The sequence below is a fragment of the Nothobranchius furzeri genome, chromosome 15 (assembly GCF_043380555.1).
Source record: "Nothobranchius furzeri strain GRZ-AD chromosome 15, NfurGRZ-RIMD1, whole genome shotgun sequence".
NCBI lineage: Eukaryota > Metazoa > Chordata > Actinopteri > Cyprinodontiformes > Nothobranchiidae > Nothobranchius > Nothobranchius furzeri.
Window position 1 is genome coordinate 32,669,060 of NC_091755.1, and position 21,720 is coordinate 32,690,779.

The 21,720-nt window shown below is 43.1% G+C and overlaps 1 protein-coding gene across 3 annotated transcripts; it reads right to left on the reverse strand.

Moving 5' to 3' along the window:
* Positions 1-453: 453 nt before the first annotated feature.
* On the reverse strand, positions 454-20,894 carry LOC139063387 (pleckstrin homology domain-containing family G member 4B-like). 3 transcript variants are annotated; one of them, XM_070545167.1, is made up of 25 exons: positions 20,720-20,894; positions 14,108-14,305; positions 11,906-14,030; positions 11,661-11,831; positions 11,392-11,512; positions 11,033-11,126; positions 10,725-10,811; positions 10,512-10,625; positions 10,328-10,426; positions 10,013-10,164; positions 9,751-9,889; positions 8,967-9,089; positions 8,695-8,892; positions 7,942-8,612; positions 7,363-7,806; positions 6,332-6,581; positions 6,145-6,234; positions 5,777-6,067; positions 5,503-5,673; positions 5,179-5,356; positions 4,991-5,107; positions 1,337-1,621; positions 1,004-1,236; positions 860-921; positions 454-682 (listed from the first exon to the last, which is right to left on the reverse strand). In XM_070545167.1, exons 1-24 carry the CDS (start codon positions 20,720-20,722, stop codon positions 892-894), a joined length of 6,384 nt encoding a protein of 2,127 aa, XP_070401268.1. In that variant the 5' UTR covers positions 20,723-20,894; the 3' UTR covers positions 454-682; positions 860-891. The 3 variants fall into 3 exon arrangements, with proteins under 3 accessions (XP_070401268.1, XP_070401269.1, XP_070401271.1); XM_070545168.1 differs by having other exon boundaries at positions 553-682; positions 878-921; XM_070545170.1 differs by lacking the exons at positions 454-682; positions 860-921; positions 1,004-1,236 and having other exon boundaries at positions 1,366-1,596.
* Between the last annotated feature and the right edge of the window lie 826 nt (positions 20,895-21,720).

Genomic DNA, 21,720 nt, shown 5'->3' on the forward strand with positions numbered 1-21,720 from the left:
CTGGCGGACCATCAGTTTTCCTTCAAAGAGGTTTCTGACCACGTGTGTGCATGTTTAATTTTGCCTGAAGATTGTGATTGCCCAGTTTTAATAACAGATACATTAAATATATAAAGCACACAGGTCAGTGGTCTGTCCCCTTATATAAAACAGTTACAGCAGAAAAACTGCAAACACACCCAAAAGTACTGGAGTAAAAACTGTAAAAATAAATGTTTTTGAGAAATAGAAACATAGAAAACTATATATTATATTTGCTCTATAAACTTAAATAATTCCACCTCCTTATCAGTGTGGTATTCTGTTTTTAAAAAGGAATAAAAAAAAAAGCTTTTTAGATCTTCAGTCTGCCTGGACAGTGGTCCTGAGCTTGACCTTTGACCCTAAAGCCTTCTATCTTGTGATTTGTCCTAGAAAAGTGAGCGATAGATGATTTTTTAGACAAGACTTTGACCACTGCTTTACAAAAAGGAGCACCAAATTCTTATTCATCCCATTAATTCCATTTGAATTAATCTTTTAATCCCTAAAATTGTCACAAAAAGCTTCAATAAGCAATGAAAAAATATAAAAACATTTCATTATTTTTAAAGAAATGGCTGTAAAGCTCCAAGGAAAGGTTTTCATTCTCGTAATCCTTCCATCTTCATCTGCATGTGGAGTCTTCGTCAGGATTTCTAATCTGAAACAGTGTTTACAGGGTAAATTGTTGCTCCTCATCGATAATTAAATTTGTAATAAAATGTGCATAAATTCATTAAAAAAGGAACAATCAAGGTGCCTTAATAAAAAGTTGAAATGTATTAAAAATAATATATAAACAGCAACTGCTGAAGAAGTAATATTGAGTTAAGTTCACCTTTTAAACAATTATCACCTTTGGATCTGGAGTTAAACTTCAGTTGATTTCCCCAGCTTTCCCTGCAGTTTAAAATAAAACACAATTCTCTTTAGATCTTTGTCACTAAAACATCGGTTTGCTTTGTTACACCTTCTGCTGCACCTGAGTTGTATCCAGATGTGGAGGTTTGGGGGGAACAACTGGTTTCTTCCCGCTAGCTGCAGACGAGCCATTTTTCCTCAGACTGGGCGTCCGACACAGCGGCGGCTTTCGCTCTGAGCCGCGGGATGCAACAGAGGAGTCGTCGACCACCTCTCCGCTCAAGGCTGACAGGCAGCAGCTGTCCGAGCGGTTGAACAGATTTGGGTTTACCCCAGGCGACTCGGTGCTGTTCACTGAAATTCAAAAACCAGTTTCAGTTTAACTGACAGTATTTTTAGAATTACATTTTATTCACAAAAATAATTGTTTGTCAAAAATATTGACACAACTCACTCAGAGGACAGTGAGTGCTCCACTGATCACAGTGAGGAAGAGGATGGTGCTGATGAGGACGATGACTGTTCAGCTCGTTGTCAGCCATCGCCTCTGTGGACACGCAGACAGCCGGGTTTGCGTCCATCCCATGGGACAGGTTCCCAGGATAGCCAGCAGGGGGCAGCGAGCCACGGCCAGAGGAGGACGACGATTGGCTGAGGGTGGTGGAGGCCGTGCTGCCGGAGCCAATGGAGCGCGGTCGGGGATATTCTAAACCCCTGTGTGAACAACAGGCCACAGGCACTGACGACACACAGATGAACGCCGTCAATAACAATATGAGGTGTTCCGCTGCTAGCTAGAATTTGCTCATGCTCAACCAAAAAAGGTCAAAGTGAGGGACAGACAATAAGATGATGGTCAGGAGCAAACTCGTGTTGAAGATAATATTATATTTATCCTTTACTGGAGAAAATAAGCATTGAACAAAAAGGGCTGCGACCGTCGTCATGGGTCCCCCAAAAGAGCTCTGATGTTTGGCGCAGGAAGCATGACTCTGTTTCCTGAGCCAGAGGGAAGGACCATAGCAGACAATATTCACCGACGGAGAACCTCTGTCCGAGCGTGATAGGGTGCAGTAGGTGGTTGGGGTGGAGATGGTCTCTGGCCAAGCAGAGAGGAAGGGGAGAGCCTTTTCACTGTCTCACTACTTTTGCAGTTCTAACTTCAAAGTGTGTCATCTCTCCGGGGCCTCCATGTAGCCTGGGGGCCTCAAGCAATTGCCTGCTTTGCCTGTTGGTGCACAGAACCTCTGAGGTGAACATTGTTGTGTTCATGAGATAGTTTTAGCATCTGAGTTTGTAATTTGTAAAAAGATTACTTTCATTTGGTTGCACCAATGTAAGAGGAAGACTTGACCTTCCACTTGGGCTGGGGATACGCTTGTTTTTTAACCTCACATTGACGCAGGCAGCAGGCTGCATCTCGCTCACATACCTGCAGCTGCAGCTACACGTAGTACTGGAGGATTCCGCTAGGGCAGGCGCGCAGATAGGGTGGGGGACGGGGGGGGGGGGGAACTGTCCCCCCCAAGATTCAGATCGACCCCGATCCGTCCCCCCAACTAAGACCAGAAAGAAAACAAAATCGGAGGTAAAGCGCTTGAAGCTCCTTTTTCCAATTACACTGAATGCAGCATGACATAAACAAACACCGACTCCAGAGGCGCCAAAGTGGTTGCGGATGCAGGATGAAGCGAAAAAGGCATACAACGATTACTGCATATTTAAAAAAGACCAACAGTGTAAGTAGGCGGGACCGATCTGTCCGTTTAAGCATGTTGGTTCTAGTTTCAGTACATTGTTGTCAGTGTTGGGACTTACTCGTTAAAAGCGCCGAAGCCTCATTGCTGACTTTAACAAGTCTCATCTACAAATATGATCCCTCATGAAGTTACTACTTTACACCAGAAGATAGTGGAGATGTGGAACCTTCAGGCTGAGCAAAGTTTGGGAGTTTTTAGAGTTTGAAAATCGCCTCCTGCTGAGAGGCTCCCAGTCGGGGAGAGGAGGAGATGCGCGCAGCATGAAGAGCGCAAATATTAGATAAAACATATAATTGCCGGCAGGTCTGGTCTTTGTTGACTGATTACTTAGTCTGCACGAGAGGTGTGTGGAGTTTACAAGCTCCAAACGTTGGGTTTGATGTTGGTTTAACCTTCTCTGGGACGTGATGGATGTAGAAATGATGGTAAAACACCGCAAATGTGACAGACGTATGATAAATGATAAATGACCCGCACTTGTATAGCGCCTCTCACAGTAAGGACTCCAAAGCGCTTTACACTACAGTGCATCATTCATCCATTCACACACACATTCACACACTGATGGTGATGAGCTACTATGTAGCTACAGCTGCCCTGGGGCGCACTGACAGAGGCGAGGCTGCCGAGCACAGGCGCCACCGGTCCCTCCGACCACCACCAGCAGGCAAGGTGGGTTAAGTGTCTTGCCCAAGGACACAACAGCAGAATTCTCTGTCCGGAGCTGGGATCGAAGCTGCAACCTTCCGATTACTGGACAACCCGCTCAACTTGTTGAGTTACTGCTGCCCAAAGTAGTGACAATGTAAAAAAAAAAAAAAAAAGCCGTAAAAAAGAGGCAGAAGCCTATGCGTTCTATACGGAAGTCAAGTGTGCCACATAATCATAAAAAAAGTAAAATATAAAATTTAAAAAGAGATTTATATATTCACATATAAATAAAAACTTTCCAAATATAATGAAAATTTCTAAATAACGTAAAAATACGAAGGAACATCTGTTGGTCAGGTTGATGGGAACCACTGCTCTAAGTGATAAGGGAATTTCGTTTTTTAAATATATTTTATGTGCAGTTTTTTAAGGCTTTTATGTTTTCTGTAAAGATTGGTATGCTGACAATCATTTAATGTTTTGCATAAAGCATGAGGTTTTGGTTAATAATTGATTGGGAGAATAACAAATGACTGAATTAAACAGTGGGGCGCCTCTGTCAGTGCGCCCCAGGGCAGCTGTGACTACATCGTAGCTCATCCCCATCAGTGTGTGAATGGATGAATGACACACTGTAGTGTAAAGCACTTTGGAGTCCTTACTCTGAGAGGCGCTATACAAGTGCGGGTCATTTATCATTTATAGTGTTGCTCAGGCAGAGCTTTGTTGCCAGCGTTCCACTGCATAATGGCTTCAAACACGTATATAAAAGTGTTAGTTTTTACGTAAACCGTTGGATGAAATTACACAAACTGACTGAGCTCTTAAGGTGCTTGCAATAGTTTGTGTATGTGTGTGTGTGTGTGTGTGTGTGTGTGTGTGTGTGTGTGTGTGTGTGTGTGTGTGTGTGTGTGTGTGTTTGGGGGAGGGTACATTGGAACTTTGTCCCCCCAGTTTGAAAATCCTATCTGCGGCCCTGTGCTCGGGGCACAGTACAGAAATCAGACTGGATAGAGAGCTGGATTGTAGGGTACAAACAGAACAAATATGGTGACAACAGAAGAGATCAGCAGCTGGTTAATTTTGAAATCACGGCAGAACAAAGACAGCAGTGGTTTCATGGATAGTATCTAAGACCTCAAAACCAGAAACGCCATGATCATTAGCGGTGCCAGGCGGTAGCTAGGGTTTGCTATAGCAACGGCTTAGCAACCCCAACTCTTAAACAGCCACCAACCCCACAATCTTCAGTCTGCGCTTACACCGGCGCCAGATATCCACCTCCTTGAGCTTTTCAGTCCGTGCCGACAAAAAACTGCCACCCCAACCACTCACCAAGCAACTGCTCATCAACGGCAGGTAAAAAACTGGGGCATGACAGGTGAGTATGTCTCTCTTGTTTAGCAAACTCCGCCTACTGGTTACTCATACGTTGCAGCTTGTGAATGTGTCACGTCAATTTCAGCAGAGGCGCACAAACAACGCTTTAAAAAAACAAGGTACGCGAGGCAGCCATGAAAAACACGCTTATGCGTGATTAAAAGCAGGTATTCTGGCCACTAGAGGTAGAGTGAATCATGTCTTGGTCACATGGGGTGCTGCTGAGACTGAAGCTGCAGGAAGAGCCTCAGATTTTATTTTCAGTGAAGTGGTGAAGAAATGAGTAAGTTTTAGATGCTGCATGTGCAGCCACTTACCCCTCCCAGGATGGACGCAGCCAACGGCTCGGTCACAAATAGCAGCATCGCTGGGTTGAATATCCATGAACGGTTTGTAACCCATTCCCATGAATACCCTCTCCTGCAAACGCAGCTCTAGACAACATTATGGTTTTATTATTAAGGGCATTTAGTGCATATTGTAGTAAGTGCATTGTCGTGGCTACCTCTGCTGTGAGCTGCCTGGTCCCATAGTATCCTCTCCAGATCTGTGGTCCAGGCTTGCTTCACCTCAATGCCCGAGGCCTTCAGAGTGTAGGTGTCCTCACTCTTCCTCCTGCGGAACCAGATCTCAAAACACAGACTGCCCATACCGGAGTTGTGTGTCATTCCGATGTCGCTTGTCTGAAAAACACAACAAAGGGTCGAATCTTATTCTGAAGTTTTCATATCACAGGGTTCATTGTAGAACAAATCAAATAAGAATCAAGACACAAATTCAGAAGATCAAATGTTTGATTGTAAAACAACAAAAAAGCTGGATTCCAGACCTTAAACGACTGCTTGTAGACATAAACATCATTCCCGACATCCGTCCTTTTGGACTTGCTGAAAAGAACCAAATGTTCAAACAGGAAGATTCTACGAACACATTTCTTCTTCCTAAAGAAAACGGTGAACTCATCTTGGCGAATCAGCTGCCCCTGCTCTTTTAAGTTAACCTGCCAAACAAAAGAAAACAGAAGAAGATAAAAAACGGGGATGTTGATGCCTTTTAATGATGAGGAATCGGACAAGAATTGAGCTACCGTTCAAATATCTTACATCACAATCTTGGATGGCATCCATTGTGAGCAAGTCGTTGCCGTGTCGCATCTGAAACTGAATGAGATCTGCAGCAGTCTGGATGTCAGCACTCTCCCTGTCCGTCTCTGTGCACGTTAAATCAGAAGCATGTGCAGCCAGTCCACACACACCAGGTGGAGCTTTAGGTCTGCGTGAGCTGACTAAAGCTAGCATGTCCTGCAGCAGGAGGCTGTACTTGCTGATCCTCTGAATGGGCCTCAGCAGGTAGGATGAAAGGTCCATCATATCCCCGAGCTCCTGCTGCTTCTTCTGTGGGGAGAAATTCAGAGGTATGTCTGTAAAGATGAGATCATTTGAATTAAAAAAAAGATGCAATGGAGGCTGACCTTAAAGATGTCATGACGACGGTGCAGGATCAGAGCATCAGACTGAGGTTTGTTCTTGCTGTACAAAGCATAAAGGCCAAAACTCTCACTCTGGAAAACATTTAGAGGAGCTTTATCATTGCAGAATGTATTTAAGACAAAACTGCACTTAGAGTAGCGGTAGATCAGCCCTAACCCTAACCCTCACATGTCTGAGGAAGCAGCGGGCCACCGCGCTGGGCTGCCTCTCACAGGCCTCCAGCTCTGGGAGGAAATAGTGACTGTGGAAGTCGTGAAGCTTCTCCAGGTTTCCAAAGATGACCCCTCTCTTGCCCCTGAGATCCTGAGGTATATCCAGTCTGTCCATTAGGGGGAGGTAGTGAGTCAGGATGTAAGCCAGGGAACGCACGTACTCCCTCTCTGTGAACACCAGCTCCTCCATGACGTGCTGCAGCCTCCTGGTGACAAGAAGGTTGGATGATCCATCAATCAGAACACGTGATTATAAATAAACACCTAATTAAGGACACGTCTAGTAGGAAACAGGAGGCTATTTTAATAGCCTGATGTGATGTTGTTGAGATTTGTCCAAATTAGCCTTTAGTCAAAAATTAGCACACAATTATTTATTTCAGAGTTTCTGATTGACGAGTATTTCCAAACATGAAACAGGAAGTGACATCATAACTAAAAGCAGTTTTAACCATCGACAAATGAATAATGTAAAACAACCCTGCTGTAAATTGGTACAAATGTAACTTTTATAATTTGGTAGGTTTGTTTGTACAAACTCTTAAGTTAAAAAGATCAGAAAGTTTATCAATCTAGTTAATGTTTAATTCAAATGAAAACATTTTCAGTCCTATGGTCTCATTTAATGACACTTTTCAGTGAATGATGCAGATTTCATGCTTTAGCCTCTGCCTGCACTGCAGCAAATAAGTCAAATTAGCATGAATCAGTAACTCCATCACGATCCAGTTCCTTTTGTTTTGAGTAAATCCTCATTATGTCTGTCATTTAAGACATCCATAAATAAAAACAAATCTGAATAGTCAAAGAGACAATACCTGCAGCTCTTCATTGTCAGCTTAGAGACAGAAAGGGTTCATTAAACTCCAAAATAACTCCCAAGAGTTTTAAAATAAAGAAAATATTCATTAGCAAAGTGAATGGCTGAAGATTGAAATGTTTTATCAGCAAAAATAAAGCCAGGCTTTCCTCCTCTAATGGACTTACAGAGAGCTGCTGATGTTCGCCTGTGGACCGGACAAACAGAACGCTCCCCCGTATCTCCCAGCAGGTAAACTGGCGTGCTTACCGCACACCGTCCCATCATCCCCTGCAGCGCCCCGATTGCTTAGACAGGAGTCCTCCGAGCAGAAGCTCCCGTGACGAGAGATCTGAAACTTCTGAGCTTCCTGGAGGATTCGACAGGATGGCTGACCGCGGTGGGAGCACGGAGACAGCGGCCGACCCTGCTGCTCTGGAGGAGAGGGGTCAGCTGCCGGGACTCTGGAGACGCAGGAGTCCTGGCTGACCGACCTCGCTCCAGGAGTTCGTCTCCATGGAAACCACTGGCAGCCAACGGTGTGGGACTGAGACAATGCAGCAGTATCTCTCTCGCTCCTGGCTCTGCTCGTCTGCCTCCTCCGGGCCTCCCTTTCTGTTTTTCTTGATGATCTATTGAAAAATAAAGAAAAAGAAACAGTTACTCAGTTTCATTCTGTGTCTGCAGCTTTACAAAAACAGGATTGTTTCAACCACGGCAACAAGTTGCAAACAAGATAAAAGACAGTAAAAGCATGTAGTTGTTACCTGTGAGGTGATTCTGGAGTGACCTTTGACCCCTGGCTTGGTCCATTATCACTGTTATTTTCAGGCTTGATTATACTGTTGCAGCATGCCACGGTGGTTGAATGTGGGTTGTTTCCATCCAGGAACGGCTTCCTTTTTCCTAAATCCACTGCTCCCTGCATGTTACTCTCCCACTGAGGATGGTGAACCCCGGAGGTTGATTGGACCACCAGCTTCTGTCCACCAGGAGGTGCTGTCTGGACATTGGTGCTCACCACATCAACAAAATGGCCCGCAGAGCAGCTACTTAAATCTGCTTGTTGGCTGTAAACCCTATCCAGATCCTGCATCCTCTCCTGCAGCAGCTGCTGAGCTTCTTGACATCTCGGGTGAGCAATGTTCCAAACTTGCATTCCTCGATAGCTTCTCAGAGCACTAGCCTGGACTTTCATTTCCTGGAATTTTTCTGGGCTGAATTGGAGGAACTTTTCCTGGAATGACTGGAGAATTAATCTGTCGGGAGACAATGGTGGACCACTGGTGGGACCTGAGACGTGTGAGGCATCAGACTGGAAAAGAAGGTTTTTGTTTTGTTGCTGAGGGTCTGAGACACTCTCAGGATCTTGCACTGATTGGATTCTGGGCAGGCATTGATTCAGATAATCAGTGCATGCACTCGCCAACTCCATCGCCTGTTTGTGGGGAAACAAAATTTACAGAAGACTTTATTGTTTTGTCAAACTCAAGCAAATCTGATTTAAATTCTTCTCTCACCTGCTCACAGAAATCACACACGTTGACCATCAGCTGCAACTCTCGTCCACACGCCTCGGCCCTGCACAGGAAATCCTCCAACTTCGATTTGAAGGTGCAGAGAAAAGCCCTAAAAGTTTCTGTCTCTGGGTAGGACAGTCCTCGCTGCTGCAGTCTTTCTGCCTCGGACACCAAGGACAGGGCATGATGTCTGCGGTCCTGGAGGAGGAAGGGTGGAGATGTTTAGAGGTCTGGACAGAAAATACAGAAAGACAAGACTGACATAAACTCACGTTAGCTTCAATTAGGAAACCAGTGAAGCTGTTGAGGACCTGCTCCATTCTGTCTCCAGAGGTCTCCACGGATTCAGCTTCCTGCAGGTGGCACTCTCCCTCTGCGCTAAACCACTGATGAATCTGGGCAAAATGTAAGGAGAATTATAAAAAGGTGTTCACAAAATTTGATCTCTTACAGAAAAGGAACAAATGTTTTATTTCCATCTAATGCTAAAATTCCAACATTATCAAATCTGCCCAATTAAAAAATCTGTCAGAAGTTAAGTTCGTACATGTCGGCTTCTCTTTTTTTACCTTCTTTCATATAATTACATTTTTGTGGAAAATTGCTCCGGCGCTCCTGTTTCAGGAAGTAGAAGAGAGTCGGAGGAGTGGGTGGAGTCTTACTCATAACGATATGCAAACACCTCACCTCTGATCGTCTAACTGCAACGCAACTTTTTCTGCTCTCGTAGTGGCCCCCCAACCCACCCTAACCCTAACCCATATTTTGGAGTTGCTAATGCTAACAGTTAGCATCTAATTGCCAAGACATGCCCTGGTCTCTCCTGGCCGCTAAATCAACGCAGCCTCCTGCCGTTGCAAGCCAAGATGAGATGACTGGCTTTTTCTGATACAGGAGGTAGGTGTAGAGGGCTATTTTCACACTCAGCGTTCATGAGGAACTCAGACACGTACAAGAACCAGAAATCTGTGTGTGCATCTGCATCCGTACTCTCCTGCGTCAGGAACTAGGAAGTTCACGTTACATCTTAAAAGTGGATAAAAGTAAATGGCAAACCTGAATAAAATGTCCCTTCATCTCTAGAAGCTGCAGCAGGTACTCCAGGTGTTCCAGTGACACGTTTGTCCTCTGCACGAGGACGTGAGCTTGCTCCTCCACGTAGTTGTACAGACTTGTGACGGAGTCCAAGGCATTACTGTACGAACAACATAAATAAACATTTTATTACATGTATGCTTTTTCCACATGAGGATATAGAACAACTTGGTGTCAAAGCTAAATCCAGATGATGCACAGATAGCAGTAACACGGTGTTTACCTAAGGTCATCACAGTGGGGGTATTTTAGGTCACTCTCCTTTCTTAACCTCGCCAGGATGGCTCCGCCTTCCCTCTGCAGGCTGACCAATCGGTTGTCCCCCAGCACGTCCCTCATCAGAGTCCTCTGGTCCATCATACACTGCTGCACTGCCTGTCATGTACAGTTTATATAAGACAATTACTCTCATACTTGCGCCTTGGTGATGAGAGTGTTGCTAACTAGACTTTAGGAGCCAAATTAGTTACATGGGAAATTAGCAGAAGTCAAATTTATGTATAAGCGCATTCAAAGACAATGAGTCATGAAGTGTTACCTGTACAGTATCAGCGATCTGAGGTTCCTCTAATTTACTGATGGCTCTTAGAAGAAGAGAGGAAGCTTCGTGGAGATCGTTAACAAATGGGAAGAGTCTCTATACAATTACAGATTTGGACATGAAGGAATGATAGTCAGTAAGGAAGCAATGCATTATGAGGAGAAGGACAAATGTGTTTCACCTGGTGCAGCTCCATCCAGTCACGGTGGCCATGAGATGAGCCACCTAAACGCGTACTCAGCTGATTCACCTCCACCAGCTTCAGCAAAGCTTTCATCGAGGTCACCGAATCGGTCTGCATCGGCATTATGCATGTTAGAACGACAGGAACAAGGCTTATAACTAACTTCCCTTTACAGAAAATGGAAACATGTTGACAAGTAGAGCAACTGACCTGTATCCCAGGACATCTTTCAGGCCGATGTCTGCTCTCTTTATCAACCAGCAGTACCAAACTACTCACCGCACATGAGCACTGCTCCTGGAACAGTTAGGATCTACATTCAACCTGCTAGCAACAGCGCTAAATCACCTGCAGCTCCGATGTTAATAGTATCGTGCATCTTAAATTATAGGAGCTGATAAATAATCAAGAACTCCACATTTTACTCTTGTCCTTACAGCTAGGTTATGCAATTTAAAATCTTTTAAAGTAACTTCAAAAAGCATCACCCCCAGCATGCGCTGCAGGGATATTATCACCTGACATGTCATCAAGGCCTTGTAGAGCTGTGGCTGAGGATTTTTTCTTCTAGCATCAAAAATGAGCGTCATTCCAGAGTCTCTGACTTCCTTCCTGAATACAAACAGAAGCAAGGCCTTATTTGGGACTAAAACTGATTATTCCAAGCCCTCTTTTGATGATTTACAGCCTTATGGTCATCCTTCACTTGATAGCAAATTAGAATTTGTTGCCTCACATTTCCAGAAATATTACAAAACAAAACAAAAATCACAGTAAATATCTGAAACTTGTAGTAAATCTACAAATAGTTTCAACTAGACACAAAAGTGTCAACGATTATGTAACTTATGTCAAAAATGCTCCCACGCTGTGGTACCTGATGAGAGAGTAGAAGTACAGCAGCATCTGGAACAACTCCTGGCTCGTAACTGTTGATTGCCATCCCTGGTGGTCTCCATAAAGCTCAACTATTGCCCTGCCTGTCTTGTCTCTGCAGCCTGGAGAGGTTAGAGAAGGAACCAGAATGGATCAAGTCATGCACCATGCTCACAGTTTCTCAATTTTCTATTTCTGTGGCCGATAATGTAAAAAATTAAAATGCACCAGTTATTCAAGGTGGTTTCAACATCACTACTCTAAAATGACCTGTGAGAGATGCAAGCCCTAGATAGACGGGATGAGCTGTTGGGTCTGGGGATCCCAGGGGGAGGTGATCCGGTCGAGGACGGGATACCTTCAGCGTTTCTATGTGGGACATTGTCTCCGTTTGGTCTCTGGTTCCACTGGTTGTAGAGGCAACAGTAGGCTGCTCCCCAACTATTGTGAGTTAGATATGTTTTGTTAGAATAAAAGTCACAAAAATGGATCAGAGGGTAAAAGATAATCTTTACCTGTAGTCGATTTTTTCCTCCGATTGATTTTGGGTGAGACCAGTCCGAACGCCGTGCTGTTTTTACATTTTACCACATGAAGCTGGGGGATCTCTGCGTAAGAAATGCTGCTTTCTTTTCTCCTGACATTTTGGCCTTCAACAATAACCAGTTGACACTTTTCTGATGTGTCCACCACTGTTGTGGAGAGAGAAGAACATCTTCTGTCTGACTGGCTGTCTTGCCCGTTTAGCGACACCGTCGGAGGCTTAAGGTTCAGAGGCTTCCCTGCTAAACCGGTTCCGTTGTGTCGACTCATGTTGGACATTTCACTTGAGCTAAACGATGATCCGTGGTGTTTGATAGAGACATCTAAATGTTTGGGTCCATTTGTACCTGACAAAACATTGGTGGTGCTTATCTTTGGATTTGTGCTCACTTTGGGCAAGTGTCTATAAGATTTGGCAGATTGTGCGTCTCCAAATAACGTGGATGTCTTCTCAGTTGTCTGGTCCTGTCGCTCCATGAATTGCAAAGGATTCACCCCCCTGTGGTCCAAACATGGAGAGGTGTTGCTGTGTTCTGGTAATTTTTGTGGAACAGTGTTGATTTCTCCAGACTCCTTGCAAACATCTACAGTGACAGACGGAGGTGACTGGTTTCTGAGTCCAGGATCACACCACGTATCTTGAATATCACGCTTTGGATCTCCAGTTTCAGTGCCCTGAGATCCCAGTCTGTCAACACACCGTGACAAATCACCACCCTCATCCACCACGGCCAACATATCCTCTCTGTTTTTATCTTTTGCAAAGGTGACAGGGTTTTGTATCGCAGCCTGGTAGGAGTCCCTGTATCGACACCTCAGCTCTTGGGCTCTGGTAATGTTTCCACCCTGTCGCCTTGTCATGCAGGGGGTGCAGGGCTTCTCTGCAAAACGAACCGTGCGGACACACTGAGGGGGTTCGAGGGAGTCACAGTGTTGTGTTTGGGAATGCTGGTGAGCAAGGAAAAGTCCAGCTTCTCCAGATGTCCTGGATCTAGAGGGACTGTGTGATTTTGTCACTAACTCAACATGAGGTGGTGACTGTGTGCAAAGGGGCACTTGAGTGGCTGTCAGACTTTGGTGGTGTGGATTCCTTTGAGTTTCAGCTTGCATTTTTGATTTTTCTTGAGTCAGTGACTGGTTACCAAAGAGCATTTTGGCCTGCAGGATATCGATATAGTCCCCTGATGCAACGGAGTTGGCAGTTCTATCGTGGCTGCTCATATCGTGCGCCTTTCTATTTTGTCCTTTGTCATGGGTTGTATTTTCAGAAACAATCACACTTTTACTTTCACTTTCATTCCCATCAACTGTATCTGAATCTCCGTTTGGTTTTGGAGCTGTGTTTGGATTTGTCCCGGTAAAGCGGCTGTCCCACGTATTGGGAGACACCCACCCGATGGGTTTGTGCTCCCTTTCGGTACCTTTGACTGTGACGAGCAATGACGAAGGAGCAGTTCTAGAATCCACCAGGCAAAGAGACACAGCGATGCCGTGCTTGGCCGGACATATTCTGGTCTCAACAGAGAACGCCGAAGGGCGTGAGGAGGATGCTAAAACTGAATTCTGTATAGTTGCAGGGTGCTGTTCTACCACTGAGTTATTTGAAAAAGGAAGAAAAGAATTATTAGGCGAAGAGTTTTCAGGAAAATCAGAGGTAGGTTGAGGAGATGGTAAAGAAGGATATGATGGAGGAACAGAGGCCATACTGCTGCTTTGTGGCGACTCCACAAACTCAGGCACGGCTACCCGTTCCCATGGTAACCTCACCACGCCTTGCTCAGTGGCAACCAGGCATTGTCTGAGAGGTGTACCACAGCGGTCCTGGTTGATTTCATTTAACCAGTTCTGGGTGAATATACAAGAATAGGACGTCTCATGGATCGGGGTCTCATCTGTAATTTGAACACTGAGCCCCTCCTCCTCCAGGAGGCTGCAGACCACAACACGAGCTGACTGGTCACAGAAGGGAACCACCTGGAGATAAAAGTCGCCAGGCTGGAGCAGCAGTGGGTCAACTGGGGCAAGGTGGACAACAACTCGGTCACGTAAACAAAGAGGCCAGCCCTCACAGAGGAAGAGTACATCGGAGTACGGAGCCTAAAAGGTCAAAAACAATATAGTTAAAAATAAGTAAATAAATCTACATTATATGCTAATACACTGTTTTGACTTACACATGCAGCCTGCTGCACAGGCTCTAAAATGTGCTTAGCTGGGACCAGGAAGTCCAGAAAACATCTCAGGGCGTTTCCTTGATAATGACTGTCAATGATTTGGAAGAGCTGGCTGAGAAGAGTGGGGGCAGTGGCTTCAAATGGGGGGTACAACACCGACAGGAGGTTCTGGATAGATTCTTCCACAGAATCAAGGCTCTAAAAAACAGAAACCAATAGGGAGCCTAAGCCACGCCCATCTACTTCCGGACCATGGGTCACCCGAAGAACGAAAAAATGAATGCAAATCAATGGGGCTAAAAACGCTATATTCTAAATCCGCTTGTTATGTGCCATGGATTTCACTATGATGTCCGTAAATTTTAAAGACTCATTTTGATACCAAGAAAGCGCTTATTTTTGACTGGGGGGAAACATTATTTTAGGTTTTGAGTAAAAATAAGTCCAGGACTACAAATGCGCTTCACGAAAGTGACGTCATCGAACCAGACACGGTGAAAACTGAGGGAAAATGGCCGTAGGTTCAGCAAACTTCAAATCCTTTCGTCAGGAGGAAAGAACCACCATAAAAATCTGGCCATTTGGTAAGTAGCAGCTACGCTAGGGGAGAGGAGAGGAAGAGGAGATTCTGTGGTGATGTCATGTTTGCGACGTGCTGATGTTTGATTTGTAGTCATCTTAATTACAAACCTTTACAAGCTGATAAATCTCAAAGTGTGTGACTGGTGTGGTTGAAACACCCATCATTAGTTTTCATTGAAATTGCTGTACAACATATGTGTGATCCAGGGTGTAAGGCAAAATGGATTAGAAAATAGCGTTTTTAGCCCCGTTGACTTGCATTCATTTTTTCGTTCTACTGGGGACCGATGAGCCGACCGGAAGGGGAGGAGACTTAGGCTCCCTATTTTAGAAAATTATACAAACATGATCTGGTTGAGACTTTGACTTCCTGTAAAATACAAGGAAAAAGAAAACAAAGTATTGTAAGACATACATAGTGTATCAGGAGTAAATTCTCCCAGGCATCGTCTCCAAGCTAAGCATCTACAAAAAACTGCACAAACATAAGCCCACCAATGCAATTAGATACAGAGGCAGCTAGTCCGACAACAAATATTCAAGTAAACACGATGTGGGGGCTGGGGTAGCTACACTTCTGATTTATGGTTTCACATTCCCTTTGACCTGAACTTACACCTAGACCCACTTTTAGGTGCTGCTTTATTTAGCCAGGCTAAGACCAGAGCAACAGACCTCAGAGCTGTAAATGTACACATGCATGGCTAAGACTCAACAGTGTAATGTGGCTTCAGGAAATGTAGTGTGGTGTGAAATTAGATGGGCTTTCTGGTCATGTGTGTGTTTTCAGAGTCATATTCTAAGTTAGTTTGTGTGTAAAAACAAAAAAGGCATAATGTGAACCTCTGACATGCCTAAGAGTTTCACAACAGATGTGCAGGTGCTGGCTCCCTCCCGGCTCCAAACTTGTGAGTATGGTCAGTGGACCTTTGGTTGAAAGAAGGGCTGGGTGATGTGGACCAAAACTTATATCTCGATATCTTTTAGCTGAATTTTTCTCCTGTAAAACATTTACAAGTTAGCTCCCTTTGAGCAGTCTTTAGAAATTGTACATTGACATTGAGTCTGTGATAAAGAATATACCTACCTAGCTACCTAAGAGCCAGAGATGTCTCAAATCTCACAGGCACTTTTATTTAAAAAATAATTTAAATTCCATCTAGAGGTGGCTCACATCCTGTCATCCATAATATTACCAGTAATTATTTCTTGTCCAGTGGAAAAAAACCTATCAGGTTAAGCAAAATATATGATGTATTTTCATCAGTATTACATTCTCACTTTTTGGGCTTCACTGCTCTCTGTAGATGTTTCCTGATAAAGCCAAATGAAAATTTTAGACCAGAACATTGACCCAGAAGTTTCCTGATTGAGCAGACGCGTGAGAATACATGTAATGACCACTTAGAGATGGAGCAAGCTAGCTGTTAGCATTGGCCGCTCTCTCGGTCCAGCAGGCGACACTTCGTTCAGAAGCATTTTCTTAACAGAAAGTGTGGATGAAATAAGTCCCCACCCATGCATTGACTCCCACTTTAAAGTACTTTTACAATGAGAACAATGTGTTTTAAAATGCCTTTGTCCTTAATTTCAACACCACCATGGGTCGTAACATACTGTAACAAACTCGCTTCTATGCTAATTTTCCTGTTTGTGACATCACAAACGGGAACTTTTTGAGACAGCTTGTTTCAGACAAAGGATTCCTAAAACCAAACACTGACAGACAACAAATGAACAGATTTATTTCATGTTTGCAGTGTTCACAGAGACAGTAGAGACCCACATGGCAGCACAAAAGGATGCAAAATGAGAGTTGTGCGTTAGATGTCCCTCTTAAGTTAATTTTAGTTCCTGTGTTAAACTAAACTAACTGAAAAAACTTTTTTTAGGTCTGTAAACCTTTTGTTAGGGTAATATTACTATCTGAATACACCACAAGCCCCCAATCTGGGAACAACATAATGACTCCGAGCTTTTTGGTAAGATCTGCCTCACTCAACCAAAGGAAAACTAAGCAATGATCATCATGAGAGCAAGCAGGAGAAGAAGGGAAAATATGACTATTTGATGGTTCATAAATTAAAAATAAATTATTTTCTGAGAACAACAAACTCCTGTTTTATTACCTCTTGAAATAAAATAATTTGTCACGGTGAGTCTGTGTTTGGCTTTCTGATTCTTGGCCCACGAAGAGGAGAGGAAGTGTTTAAAATGGGAGTGAAACTGAACCCCTGCTGTTGTGAGTCATCTATGAGAAGCTGGACACATCACCAGCATGGCCACTGAGCTTCGTATGTTAACAGTTTGTTTTTTTATAAACGACATGTTTAGTTCAGTTCATGCTGCATGAGTATGAGTATAAACCTGCATGTCTCCAGGTACCAAAGCTGTGGTAGAACAACACATCTTTATATGAACACTGTTCTCCCTGAGCCACGGACATAAATGAGGATGGCTCACATTGCTGTGGATAAGATGTCTCAGTTTGAGTATTTACGTCCAGGATCATTATGAAACTAAAATAGTCCTTGAGAATTCCTGATGTCAAACAGGCCCCTGTATGGGTTTACCAGTAAAAAAAAAATAAAGAAAAAGAGAAGTATACAACATGAAGTTTTAAAGATGTTTTCATTGTCAGCTTTAGTCAGTGACAGTTAGGAGTTATTCTAAGTAAATGACCTCAGTGGGTCATTTAAAGCAAAACCTTTTGACACAAGTTCTTCTAAAGTCACTTGTTTATTTTGACCCTCAGAGCCAATCGACTAAAAGTTTGTTAAAATGCAAACATTCAGTTTTATTTAACAATCTTCTTTTTAATTTTGGGCAAAAAAGGTCAGTGAACTCCTACTTCCTGCATCTTTAAGATTCCCCACGTCACACTAAAAGTTCAATGTGTGAAAAAGTTGATGTGACACTGAAAAAGGCAACAAGTGGGCATGAGAAGGATGAATTTCCTGTGTTTTTGTCTGCTGCCTTTAATCTGAGCTAATGGGAAACATGGATTTATGTCTTGTCTCCAAAAGGAGATAAATCGTATCACAGAAATCCTTCATCCCTCATATTTGTTTTCTCAAACTTTGACCGCTCACTACAGTGTACATTTGAAGCTTGTAATTATTCATTAAAGTGATTTTAGTGACACATCAATGGAAAAAAAAAACAACCAAATGCAGTCATGAATAATGCTGCATTATTAATCTCTAACAAAGGTGAAATAAGAATTAGCAGTCAGCAGGAACAACACATCCTTTTAGCAGCATTTCTCACTTCTGAAGTGTGACAGACACCAGCTTATTAATCAAAACGTGTCTAAATTTAAGCACCAGAGGTCGTGTTACACCAAATCGCCTCATGGACATTGTTTGAAAAAGGTCAGTAGAAAGGCAGCAGTGACCTGCTGAGTATAACCATCAATGAAATTATCAGATTAGATACGAATAAAGGAACAAATATAAAGATAAAGAGTATTTTTCACTAAATTAAACTTTTTAAGCATCGATCTTTGCTCTTATTTCAAAACGGGAAAAAGTATTGATACAAGCTTCTTATTTTTATCAGATTTAATCCTTACAAGAATAATCCAGTATTATGATTCCAATTTACCTGAGCTGAAGATTAGACAAATTAATTTAGATGATGCAATTGTGCAGAAAATACTTAATGGGCTTTAGTTGCCAAGACATTTATTAAAATGTAAGTGTTTGTCTTTTTGGCAAAAATTTTCTAAATTCTTACAGATTTGTGCACGCTAAGGAAGACATTTTTTATATAAAAGTGAGATTCCAGTAAATTAACTTTAAATTCACAGCTGATGTCCGACTTGTAGTAAAAAATAGGGACATCAGAACAGATACTATTTTATAACACCTAACAAAACAAACCAAACATGGTGTAAAAGCTTGGAAGAGTTTCACAAATACTGCTGTTTATTAGGAATGTAGTCCAAAATATCACAACTTTTAAAGTGACAGTGTGTATTTTTTCTGGCGATAGGGGGCAATAGATACCTAAATAGTTGCAAGCAAGCAGTATTTTTGTGTTAGAATAAGACCTTACCTACCGATGCCCATTAGGGTCAAAAAGCCTTGGAGAGTGCAAACTTTTGCAAAATAACAAGCACATCAGACTCCCTTTCATCACTGACAACAAGTGAAGAGGTACATGTGTAAAACAACAGCATTTAAGAAACATGGCATCTAATATGGCGTCGCCCAGAGACTTAAATCCGCTCCCATGCACTTTAGACCTGATTTTTATGGTTATATGTTATGATGTCACCAATATTTTTCAACAACTGGGCATCATTTCATTCATTTTCAACAACATTTTGATGGATATTTCCGGAAATTAATGATAAAAACTACATATTGTTTCTTTAAGAATTCAAACTGAATGAATCCACATTTAGAAGCTCTCTGTCTGCTGCTCTGTGGAGTCATGACACATTTCTGGGAGACAGAAGATGGAATTTTGTGTGAAATCCGGTTGAGCAGACTGAAATTGAGCAGCAACAAACCCGAGAACCAACACCAGATGATCATCGTTTACGAGTTTTTGTTGTTTTGAGCGGAAAATTTGCAGCAGTGCCACTGATGACTTAAAGAAAAATGACTAACCCTCATTGTTTGCCCATTTACTTAATATTAATTAAATCCTACCTCAGTGCACCTGGTGTCAACTTGGCACAGGCTCAAACCAAATCACACCGAAAGCCATAAACGATCTGTACACAACCACTGCGGCTCTGAGATGGCCACACAGTATATTTAGTAGCTTGACGGGGATCAGTGAAACGGACAAACACTAATCAGGATGGCCTCGATCAGCAGGGCGATTCAAAAGTGGCCGTGAGGAGAGAGCAAACTCTGTGTTTATGTCATTAAAAACACATCAGGTTTACCTGAATGAGCTGAGCCATTAAACGTGATTTTAGGGTTGACGTATGTGTGTGTGTGTGAGAGATGTTATTAAATCAAAGTGTAGCTTAGCTTTCACTGACATCGTCATCTCATCTGTTATTAGACCACAGCTGTGATTGATGCAACTCACACCAGCAGATTTCATGACAAACGGCTCAAAATGACCACTTGGCTACAGAACGAACAGGTTTGAACACACCCCAAGCAACGGTAAACACGCAACGCTGAACCATAGTGTTGCTTTTATTTTTCAGTGGACTAATCAGGAAGGTTATCAACATGTTTTCTTACGAATTGAAAGTGCAGCCTTTGCCAGCAGCTGCAGCAAAGCCAGTTTGGTTAACTCCCTCCTTACACAGACACAGCAGCCAAGAAAAAGCAACACTTGTGCGCACACCTCCAGGTAAAACAACAGCCAACTGTTGTGCATTTTCCACTGAATCACCCGGACGGAAGGGACAAGATGTCTTTCTGCTGAGAGGAAAAAGGATGCTCTGTGCACGCAGGGCTGCACAGCAGCAAACACTGAGGTCACTCTGAAAACAGGAATACTCTGGTTAATGGAGCCTGACTTCAACGACATGACAAATATGCAGGAAAGAGGGTGGGAAAACACACACACACTCATGCATAAAGAGTCCAGCCAAGGCAAACCTACAGGAGGATTTGGGCGGGTAGTTTAAAAGTTTGGCTCCCTACAAAACACCCAAACAGGCAGTCAGTGCCAAATAAAACCCAATTTGTGTACAAATGGACATTCGTATGAGGGTTTAAACAATAATAAAAATAAAAAACGTACATTCTAGACATCTGAGATTCTAACTATCATTCCCTTAATGCTAAAAGACACCATTTGAGTCTTCTCCCTAACCCTAGCCACAACCCTAACCCTAACTTTTTAGTCAAAACACAAGAGAATCATGGGGGAAATGCTGTTTGTAGTCAGAGGACATACAAACTTAAAGACCATCTTGTCATGACACAAGTGAATGACTTTGTGGTGTAATTCTCATTTCACCTGCATGTTCTGATTTCTGGCTGCTCAAAATCAACAAAACATGATAAAATAAACATAGTTGATATTTTGAGTTATGCTGAAGAAAATTACCATCTTCCTCTCTGCTTGCTGCTGTTCATCATGTTTTCAGAAATAATCCAAAAAGAGTGACGAGCCTCCACAGAGCTGCTGCTTGAGCTTGACGCTCGCTGGACCAAAATGAAATCCATTGTGCCAGAGCTGAGTCACTGAAGGCTGACGAGCAATCGTCAAGTCTTCAGCCGCGTACTCCTGCGAGCCTCTGAGACCTCTCAGCTAGAGCTGGTGCTATGTTTGTCTGAGGAGGGGGGTTACCAAACATAAGGGGAGGGAGGGAGGGAGGAAAACCAGCAAATCCAGCCACATAGGCCAGCACTTGCATGTTTTTTTTCATTATTGCTTTAACAACCTCAGCAGCAATAAAACAAGATCAAATCAAGAAGGCAGAGTTTTCACCTTGATGCACCACAACATGAATATTTAATCACTTCCAAAGAGGTCAGGTAAAAAGTCAACAATCTGAAGGTCAAATTAATCAACGACATAACCACTTTAGCAGAGTTAACAGAGAACACGTTTGCTGTCTGCGTTTGCACAGCAGGTAACACGAGAAAGGAACTTCATCCGATGAATGTACAGTATATCTGCGCAGCAGATGAGCGGTTTTAATTCCCAATCTCAGTGTCATGCCTTTGTTTTAAGGTTCATCAGGGGAAATAAAATGAGAGAAAAAGATTAAATTCAAATTCAATTCAATGATACTTTATTAATCCCAGAGAGAAATTAGAGTTTCAGTACACACAATTCAGAGATCAGACATACATAGGCAAAGACAAAGACACATGACAAGAATTGGTGGCTGTGGTCATTCGCAACCCGAGTCGTGCTACCTTAATAGAGATTAGCGGGGTTTACATGAGGACTGGGTCATGTGGAGGAACAAAAGGCACTTCAGAGTTACCCTCCACAGGGAGGGCAGCTTTGCTATGCAAAAAACACCTCAGACAGAAATGCAACAGACTTCAGACATCACACAACATAAGTGTCTACTAGGTGGGGTGGTAGGGTTTGGG